This window comes from Podarcis vaucheri (genome assembly GCF_965113315.1).
Source record: "Podarcis vaucheri genome assembly, chromosome: 16".
In the NCBI taxonomy this organism is placed as follows: domain Eukaryota; kingdom Metazoa; phylum Chordata; class Lepidosauria; order Squamata; family Lacertidae; genus Podarcis; species Podarcis vaucheri.
The window spans coordinates 2,723,654-2,734,189 of NC_138754.1; the positions used below are offsets into that span (position 1 = coordinate 2,723,654).

General features: G+C 46.9%; 1 protein-coding gene across 2 annotated transcripts in view; it reads left to right on the forward strand.

The window, feature by feature from the left end:
• The window catches only part of LOC309520435 (semaphorin-7A-like), a 31,248-nt gene extending 21,201 nt beyond the window's left edge, over positions 1-10,047 (forward strand). For both annotated transcript variants that reach the window (XM_082202213.1, XM_082202214.1), the window contains exons 8-14: positions 392-570; positions 2,015-2,123; positions 3,146-3,350; positions 4,707-4,822; positions 5,093-5,265; positions 6,970-7,025; positions 8,061-10,047. In XM_082202213.1, the coding sequence (XP_082058339.1) occupies positions 392-570; positions 2,015-2,123; positions 3,146-3,350; positions 4,707-4,822; positions 5,093-5,265; positions 6,970-7,025; positions 8,061-8,398 (1,176 nt within the window). In that variant the 3' untranslated portion in view covers positions 8,399-10,047. The remainder of the gene's footprint in view (positions 1-391; positions 571-2,014; positions 2,124-3,145; positions 3,351-4,706; positions 4,823-5,092; positions 5,266-6,969; positions 7,026-8,060) is intronic.
• The last annotated feature ends 489 nt before the right edge of the window (positions 10,048-10,536 follow it).

A 10,536-nucleotide genomic window follows, 5' to 3' on the forward strand; every position in this document is an offset into this window, starting at 1 on the left:
TCCATACCCTCCAACATTTCTCTGATGAAAATAGGGATTTCCTAAGAAAAAATCAGGATCAAATCAGAAACCAGGATTCTGTAAATCCCAGACAGTCCCTGGAAAATAGAGACATTTGGCGGGTCTGCCCTCGCATCTTTACCAGCTGGGCTCCTCTCTGTCTCCTGGCCCCACTCCCCTCCTGCCTCCACTTCTGCCTCGGAGTCTGGGCTGCTCTCTGCCACAGCCTCCTCCTGCTCACCAAACCCTGTTACCTCGTCCACCTCCTCCCTGTGCCCACCGGTTGTCATCCCACCACCACTCCCCGAGCTCTGAGTCTTCTTCTCCAGCTGGTGCCTCTCCTCTGAATACATCCAGGCCGCCCATGACATCAGCTCTTCTGCCCTTCCAGGTAGACCAAGGCGGCAGGCCCGTCATGGCGGATTCCTGGAGCACCTTCCTCAAGGCGAGGCTGGTGTGTGGACACCCCACCGAGCCCATGCGCTTCCACCGCCTCCAGGACGCCTTCGTCTCCAGGAAGGAGGGCGGTAAGGGCGAGACGGTGCTGTACGGCGTCTTCTCCAGTGCGTGGTGAGTTAAGGGCGGGGCAGGATTCAACCCAGCTCCCATATCAAGGCCAGCCTAACTTAGTCGCATTAAGTGCACTACAGTCATACCTCATGTTACGTCTGCTTCATGTTACCTTTTTTTGGCTTACATCCCACGGCGACCCAGAAGTACAGTGGTGCCCCGCAAGACGAATGCCTCGGAAGACGAAAAACTCGCTAGACGAAGGAGTTTTTCGTTTTCTTAGCCGCTTCACAAGACGCATTTCCCTATGGGCTTGCTTCGCAAAATGAAGCTTGCCCCGCAAGCTCTGGGGATAGCGGGGAAGCGCAGCGCGTCTTCCCTGCTGTCCCCGGACCCCTTTTGAACAAAGGGGCGGCAGGCAACGGGGAGAAGCAATCTTCTCCCCGCCGCCGCTTGCTTTAAACAGGTCCAGGGACAGAGGGGAAGGTGCGTGGCGCTTCCCCTCTGTCCCCGGACAGTCTCCATAGGAACGTATTGATTGATTTTCAATGCATTCCTATGGGAAACCGTGCGTCGCAAGACGAAAAACTCGCAAGAAGAAAAAACTTGCGGAACGAATTAATTTCGTCTTGCGAGGCACCACTGTACTGGAAAGGGTTACTTCCAGGTTTCACCACTCACGTGTGCGCAGATGCACAAAATGACATCACGCGCATGCACAGAAGCGTTGAATTGCAACCCGCGCGTGCGCAGACGTGCCGCTGCAGGTTGCACTCTTTTCGTGTTGCGAACGGGCCTCCAGAACGGATCCTGTTCGCAACCAGAGGAACCACTGTATAAGGTTTCTACCCTCCGAGATCCTGTGCAACAGATTGGGCGAAGTTCCCTTATAAAGCCAGGAAGACAGGTAATAAAAAATTCAATAATACATCTAACTTGTTATAACTTGTTATAAGATGTTTGTTTCTTCAGCTTGTAAACCACCTTGAGTATTGTAAGATAGAAAGGCGGTATACAAATTAAAAATGATGATGATGAAGATGATGATGATAAAGGCAAGGGCATGCAAAACCTAAACATACTGAATGATAACACCCAATCTAAAATCATGACACCCATATTTCTCTATCCAGCATGGGGGATACACCTGTAAATCTGAAACTAAACTATACGGAAAAAAATACCACCACAACTGAGTCAAAATGGCCCATAATTCGTGTGCTACTTTTTCCTGAAATAAATAAATTCCAGATTTCTTTTAATGCCACAATAATTGAGTCTGATTTTTTAATGCCATTCCCACTGTTCTGCTTCAGCCAGCAGCATCTATGTCATCAGAAGCTGCTTTTGACAAAATGTCTTCATGGTATCCATTCACAAACGTGCTAGGAGTATTCACTGCAGAGAAAAGCCGATTTTGAGTTTGTGATTTTGTGCTTCCTGGAATGGTCAGTCGGCTGTAAGACTGACATCACACCAGTGTTTTTGGTTTTCCCCCCTTTAGGGGTTCATCTGCTGTCTGTTCGTACTCGATGAACCGGATCAGCAACATTTTCAAGACTTCGAAGTTCAAAGGGGTCACCGGCCCCATCCCCGTGCCCAGACCCGGCATGGTAAGGTCATTACTGACCCTCTGGGTTTTTTAAAAAGCAGGAACCTTACTAAACATCTTCCAAGACTATAATGTCCACTTGCACCACAAAGAACTCATAACCCACATGTTAAGTTGTGGGTGAACATATCAGACGACACAGCGATTCTTCAAACAGCTCTTGTTTATTCACAGGCCAGAACAGAACTGAACTGAAGGGTTCAGCCAGCCTGCTTATATAGAGCTCCACTAGAACGCAACAGTAACCATTTTCTGTAACTATCCAATCACTTTCAATCCCTTATTTGCATATGTGGACCTGAGTGAAAACTATCTACCGTATCCCCCTGCTGGCCCAGGGTGAGAACGTCAGTACATAACAGTAACCCAAGACACTGGAGAGACCTGTCAGGAGTAAGCATGGACCAATTGTACCAAATAGTCTGGGAAACAGCCTTACTAGAAAAATTAACCGATAAACTGAAACTGACACGGGGACAAATAGAAGAAGACGCCTTCACCCCGGTATGGCTCCCTTTTATCACATACACAGCCCAACACGACAATGACAAAAATCCACCAACAGCATATGCATCAATATGGCTAACCTGATCCAAAACACCCACCCACCCCACTCACACATGAAAACAAAGACCACCACAAATGAACATCCACACCCCAGGCCAACCCCAACCTCTCTCACCACCAAAGGAACACAAGTGAACAGCAGAGAAGGTGCACAAGCAATGCTGACACCAAACCCTACATATAGTAAGTGAAATAGAAACATCGCCACCCGACCCCACCCATCTTTCCCCCTTTTCTTCCCAATGTCTCAACACATGAAACTGATTTGTAAAAAATGTTACATGGGGGTGGGAAATACAAGAGAGAGACATTGCACACACTTTTGTAAATCAAGAAAATCTTTAATAAAAACAAACAAGCAAAAAGCAGGAATCATTTTTTTTTTTGTACAAATTGTTCATTTCTCCTACACACGCGCTGACTTATCCCCGTCTCCCTTTCTCTCCTCCTGCTCAGTGTGTGCCACCAGATGGCCACCCTCCGTTGCCCAAATCTACCCTGACCTTCATTAAGGACCACCCCGAAATCGACTCGGTCATCTACCCGGATGAAGAGCACCCCCTCTACATCCTCCAGAACAACGACACGTACACCCAGGTGGTGGTGGATAGCGTGCAAGATGCTGCCGGCATCTCCCGCGATGTCCTCTTCCTGGGAACAGGTGAGCTTGGCATGACTGGCGGCCACGGAGGGGAGACCAGCCTTCCGGCACCACACTCTTGCTCTGTCAAACTGCTTGTCCGTGGGGATCATCGTCCTATAAGAAAAAACTGCTCCCTTTCCCTTATGGGGTGTTGTAAACAAAAATCTGCCCTTTTTTCCCTTATGGGGTACCCAAGAGCCCATACAGAGTCCTTACGTAGGTTCCCTATTGGTCGGAGAAAATAACAGAGGCCAAGCAGAGAATATTGAGAAGCAAAGCAGCTAGTAAGCCTGATATTGATTAACTCTTGCAGCAGGGTCCTCACTCACCACACAAAGGAGGGAGCAGGAACCCAGAACAAAAGTGTGCCTGCCCTTATACAGTGGTACCTCGGTGTTACGGAAAAATCTGGGTGCGGGGCTACTCTGCCACCCAGCTCATCGGACTAGGTCCGCGGGTCCCTGCGGAAGAAAATGAGCTCAGCCAGACAGGAGCAAACTGCAGACGATCCAAGTTTATTGCGCAACAGGTTCAAGGCGAGATTGAACAGCGAGAAAGGGGTGACATGAACTTTTGAAATTTCCCTCCATGTCCCAGAATACAGTGCAAAATACATCCCAGTTACATCATGAATACATTAAGAAGAGGTTGGGTTACACAGATTAACATATGGAGGAGGGAGGGGGTGAATATGCAGAGAGCCGGATGGAGGAGGGAGGGGGGAATATGCAGAGCTGGAGATATGCGCAGATAAGCACATCCTGAGAAGACAATGGTCCATGTACGCATAGTCTGTCACCTGGCATCGCCCGGAGGAAGGGCTTGGCAGAGCGATTTGACAGGATTAGGGTCTTGACACCTTGCTTGAGGGATTATGGAGGACAGGGGAGGTGTCATGGAGTCCTAGAGAAATTGAGCAAATTGGCACGTTGATTTTCTATGAATTTTATAGATTTTAGTCCCTTTTGACATTGACAATTGGAAATAAATGGATATATGGTAGCGAAGAAGAAGGTGAAGAAGACATGCCTCCCCCCTTCCGTATCAAGGTTAAGAACGGACCTCCGGTACGAATTAAGTACTTAACCTGAGGTACCACTGTACAGTATTGCGGTGCTTTAAATGCACAGAGTGAATGTGGTCTGATGCTGAAGAGCAGGAAACCGACAACTCTCAGTGGTCCAGCGCCTGATGCGCTAAGGTCTCAAATTCAATCCCTGGCATCTGGGAGAAATTCCTGGCTGGAATCCACAGAGGGCCACACTGCTGGTCAATGTAGACAGGACTGAGGTAGATGGAACAATGGTCTGACTCAATATTTAAGGCAGCTTCCTATGAACACAACTTCCGCCTCTCCTTCTCTCGCTGCCGCAGCAAAAGGGAAGATCCACAAGGTGCTGAGAAGCAAAGACCAGACGGTGATTGTTGCCGAGCTCAGTCCCTTCAAGAAGGAAGCCCCTGTCTCTTCTATGATCTTGGACGACGATTCGGTAAGAGTGCAGATAAGTGGCACAGTTGGGCAAGTGCAAGAATATTTTCTCCCCTCCTTACTCCCCAAAACTCAAAGAACAGACAGGCAGGGTTGCTTTTTCCAAAAACAGAAAATTTAAAAAATCCCTTTCTCAGTGATCCATCTTAGTTTCCCAAACTTGGGGGGGGGCATCTTACGGTCCTCTCTTCCTTGCAGTGGGTGGGGTCCCCTTCAGGCAGCTCTTTTTCCTTTCTTTCTCCGGCCCTCTAATCCGTCTTCTCTCCGGCAGGGCCACCTGTACGCCAGCACTGAGTTCGAGGTGGTGCGCCTGCTGTTGGCCGACTGCGACCAGTACAAGGAAAACTGCTGGAAGTGTATCCTGGCCCGTGACCCCTATTGTGGCTGGGACGGGGAACAGAAGACCTGCTCCATTGTCTCCCAGGACAGTAACTCCACTGGCAGGTCTGGCCCAGAATCAAAAGGGGAAAGGAAATTTGGGGTGGCTGATCCTGATAAATCGACTTTCCAAAGCACCTCCTCCCCATCGTCCGCATGTTGCTTCAGTCTAATTGCTGCATTTTCCTGTGACGTTGTATCCAATTGGACGCGGGTGGCGCTGTGGGTTAAACCACAGAGCCTAGAGCTTGCCGATCGGAAGGTTAGCGGTTCGAATCCCCGCCACAGGGTGAGCTCCTGTTGCTCGGTCCCTGCTCCTGCCAACCTAGCAGTTCAAAAGCATATCAAAGTGCAAGTAGATAGATAGGTACTGCTCCAGCGGGAAGGTAAACGGCGTTTCCGTGTGCTGTTCTGGTTCGCCAGAAGCGACTTAGTCATGCTGGTCACATGACCCGGAAGCCGTACGCTGGCTCCCTTGGCCAATAAAGCAAGATGAGTGCTGCAACCCCAGAGTCGGCCACGACTGGACCTAATGGTCAGGGGTCCCTTTACCTTTACCTTACCTGTATGCAATTAAGTGATACTCAAAGTTGATCTATTGAAACTGATGGCCCCTCCAGACTAGTGGGAGGTGGGGAGGGTGTTTGCAAGGGTGTTTGGCAAAATTGCATCCCAAAAACATGTACATTAGGAAGAATTTGCACTGAAACCCTGCTAAATTTTCATGAGGACTTGTCTTAAGAAAAGCACAAGCTGATATGGAAATGTGGAGAGCTGAACTTCAGCGTGGAAAAGGGAGATATGAAAACAAAATTGACATATTTATCCATTCTAACTGCTGGTCCATTTGCACCTCTGAGTACCGGTGCTGGGACTAAGGAAACCCCAAAACACAAGGGTGGAGCTGTCGCCTTCACATGCTGCTTTTATACTTATTTGAAACATCTCTTTGGCCACTGTGGGGAACAGGATAATAGAAATCATAGAATTGTAGAGTTGGGGTGGATCTACACACAGGAAAAACCTGCTATAAATACATCAAAAATTAGACCATTATAACAAAAGGGGGAGGGACGCTATGTTAGATTTATTTATTTTTTGCTGTCCAGCACCATCAGGGCTAGATCTAAACACATCAAAGAACTGTTTCAGTTAAACGCATTGCAAACTTTGTATGAGAAATCAGGTTGGCAAAAACAGGACTCCACAGCGCCATCTGGTGTCTCAGTGTTAGAATGCATAAACAAAACATATACAGTGGTGCCTTGCAAGACGAAATTAATTCGTTCCGCGAGTTTTGTCGTCTTGCGATTTTTTTCGTCTTGCGAAGCACGGTGTCGGGAAAGTTTTGGAAAAGCTTCAAAAATCACCAAAGTCTTTAAAAACCTCAAAAAAGGCTACCACACCGCGTTCTATGAGTTGCTCCTCGAAGTCAAGTCGCAACTGTATTAACGGTGTTAAGAAAAAGGAAACAAACTTGCAAGACGTTTCCGTCTTGCGAAGCAAGCCCATAGGGAAATTCGTCTTGCGAAGCAACTCAAAAAACCCTTTCGTCTAGCGAGTTTTTTGTCTTGCGAGGCATTCGTCTTGCGAGGTACCACTGTAAAACGTTTTTTCTTTGCCAATGTAGCTGAGTCCCTGGTCTTGCATGTTTATGATGCATTCAAAGCGTTGTTTTTTGACTAACGTAGCTGAGTCCCTGGGACCCAGTCCAACCCATTGGTTTGTTCCGACTGGGCTCTTCTTACACCCGTATGTTTCCTTCAACAGCTTGCTTCAGAACCTAGATTCATCGAGCACCGCTTCCATGTGTGAAAACGCTGAAGGTAAGACATAGAAACCTTTTAGGCCTGTGGATGCGAACGGCTGGGTTGGGTTGTCTTTAAGGGTCACAGATGATGGGGAAATGAAAAGCATGGGTTTATTTTTACTTGAGGCTTCTTCCAACCCTCATCTCCCTGAACCCTCAGATAATTCCAGCACAGTTTGATTGGGCCAAGTACTGAAACAATTAACTACCAAAGGCTTTTGTCTGCTGCTGATTCCAAAGGGCAGGACTAGACCTAGGCTGTATTCAGAGGGGGAGAATATTGCATTAGTTTTCCTGATTATAATGCTAGTGCTTGTGTCCCGTTTTCTAATGTTCCTTGCGCAGAGCATTCAGTGCAAGATGTTGGACTAAATTGCCCTTCAGGATTCTTTCAACTCTGCAGTTCTGTGATTCTACACAGTACCTGTTGCGTTATGGAACCGTGGCTTATTGACCAATATACCAGCATTTTATGCTAAATTGCATTCACACCAGTCGGCATGATATGATACAGTGAATGCCACTGAACAACACTATTACACTTGCATCCTTTCTGTTTCTCCATGGAAACCTCAGGAAAGAACTGAGTGCTAACATACTGCCCCACATTTGGTCACTTTACTCCTGCAATCTTCTGGGTCCATTGGGTTGCAAAATGAGCTTTTACTGGAATTAGAAAACAAGGAAATGAATGCTGAGCAGGTGCTATATTCCATTAGGTTTCCATTAAGTGGCTTTTACATCACATGAAAGCGCAGATATAATGGGGAAATGGAATAAACTGCTGTTTCAATGCAAGCCCATTGGCCTTAAGTGATGTGAGCCTTGGTTTCTGTTAAATGTCTTGATGGTAAGTGAAGTTCTACATGGGTGCCAATTCTCTAGAACAGGGATTAAGAACCTTTATCCAACTGAAGGCTGCCTTCCTTTCAGAGCAACTTTCTGAGGGCCTTCTGGAGGAAGAGCCTTAGTTGAACCTGCTAACAAACCTAAAATTGGTTTCTCCTCTGTTTTTTTCTCTTTCTCTCTCTTTAAATGTTGACCCTTGAAGAAAAGTTAGCCCAGGAGGCTCTCAAGAAAGTGAGTGTAGATCCCACTGGCTACATTTACCTGCCGTGCCCTCTGCGGTCTCACCACGCCATCTACACCTGGGTCAAAGATGACAAGACGTACCCATGCTCCATGGACGAACAGTCCTGCACCCTCCGTTTCGGGGAGAGCACCCCGATGGACCAGGGGGTCTTTAAGTGCACCTCCAGGGAAGAAGGTTACCAAGAGGAAATCACAGCCTTCAAAGTCACCCTCAACAGCGGCCGGATCCCAGAGGTCTCCGTGGCTGTCATGGCTATGGGCATATTGTTCCTCACCATAACAATTCTCTTGCTATAGACCAGGCTGCAGATCTCTTCACACACTGCCAACTAATTGTCTGTATGTCTGTCTGTCTTTGAAAACGAAACAAGGGGCACCAAATTATCCCGACCCACCTGCCCAGTCTTGAGCATTGGGCAAATCGCACCCAATTCAGCAAAAATGGATCCATCATCCATCAACTTTCTCCAAGTCCACCATTTCATCCCACACACGCAAAAAGAGAATTAATTCCACGGCTCCCAATTCCAGAATAGCCTTTTACTAGGAAATACTGAGAGTCAGAGGAGAATCAAGGAAGGCAAGACTTGTCATTGATTGTTTGATTTTTCCATTCCAGTACGATTACCAATGAAAGAATGTTTCTTGAGCCATCCTGGACTAAACTCTGGCTCAATCCAACCCTGCAAACCATTTTGCTTTCCCAGTGGCCCTTCCCAACTTGGGTAGAGTTTACCCAGAGTTTATTTCCTTTTTTTAAGCAAGCCATTTTCCAGTAATGAAAAGAAATGCACTCCACACTTTATTGTTACATTTCTGTTCTAGATTCTGGACATAATAACCCAAGGCTTTGTCTTGTTGCATGAGCTGCACAGTCTGCGAAATCTTTACTGCTAGAAGGCATGGGATTGATTTGGGTTCCATGCCCAACTCTTAAGAACTGGGACTTCTATGTAGCGAAACAGCTTCTGGGCCTGGGCTGCCATTTTGGAGCAAATGTTGGCCAAACTTCTGCCTTACTTCATAAGCTGGATGCCAAAACAGCTGTCAACATCTGCAAGAACTCAACTGCCTGTGTGTTTGAATTCACCCGGAAGCGGATTATCTCAAAAAGATCAAAGTTGGACGCTTTTTGCCGTCGTACCCTCACGCCAATGATTCCTAGCTTCTTTTTCCAGTTCGTCAGTGTGCAACGCCCAGCCTATATAATGTTTACAATCCTAACAGTGCATGCAGTTAGTGCATTTTATATATATATATAAAAATCAGCGGGAAGGTTCTGTAAAGGAGTGAGAGGAAGGATCCAGTTATGAAGGAACGCAACCGTAGGTTGATGACCAGCTGAAAGTGGAGAAGGGGTTTTGGGTTTCATAATGCATAATGAACTGAACCCAACACAAGAGGGGCGATGCCTGCATTTGGGTGGTGTTGATCACGGCATGCTCTTTCCCCCAAAAAACTTGGGAATTGAAAGAGAGGAACCAGGAAACTTCTGATAACTGCGCCTCTGCCCCAGCGGTGGATCGTATGCCCACGATGCCCGGGGCTGGTGCATGGGGGTGCGACCCCTTCACAAAATTGCAACTGGGGCGACAGACCCTACAGACCCTCCACGCTACGCCTCTTCTCTGCCCACAGGTTACTGGGAAAATTGGCTTTTAAAAAGTGATTCAGCAATTTCTGGACAATTCCTATGGTGGGGTTCATATTTTATGTTAAGAGGCGCCATGCATCTGAATGCCAGTTGATGGGGGAGATGAGCGAGGAGAGTCCTGTTTTTGGGATCTGGTCGGTTCACTGTGGGGAAACAGTGTGGACGATGGTGTTAGGACAGACGCCAGAGATGCTATTTATTTTATTTAGCAAAATGTATCCGCCGCTTGATTGTAAATAGAACCTCTTAAGCGGTTTGCAGAAAAAATAAAGCGTTTAATATTGTCAAGAAAGTTTGAAAACAGTTTTTTTGAACAAAACAAACAAATGTTCCTATGTTCCCAGGGGGGGTGCAGTGGTTAGAGCATCAGGAAAGACCCAAGGTTCGAATCCCGCTTCAGCGAATGCAGTCCACAAACGCCACCTTGGGAGGGGAAAAGGGGGGCTATAGATTTGATGAGTAAATAAATTGATTTAAAGCTTGCTGTGGTTTTAACTCTTTATTTTTATTCTGCCCTGGGCATCCAGCCACACGATATACTCAGGATAGACCTATTGAAATGAATGGGACCTTTAATTGCAAGGGGAATTTTACGTGTTGGGCACAATCCTAATAATACTGACGAGCTCATTTCCGTCTCACACACCCTAATTCCAAAACCATTTGCTTTGTAGATTCAGGTAGGTAGCCATGTTGGTCTGAGGTAGGCGAAATAAAATAAAATAAAATATTGTCCAATAGCACCTTAGCTGGTCTCTAAGGTGCTACTGGACAATTTTTT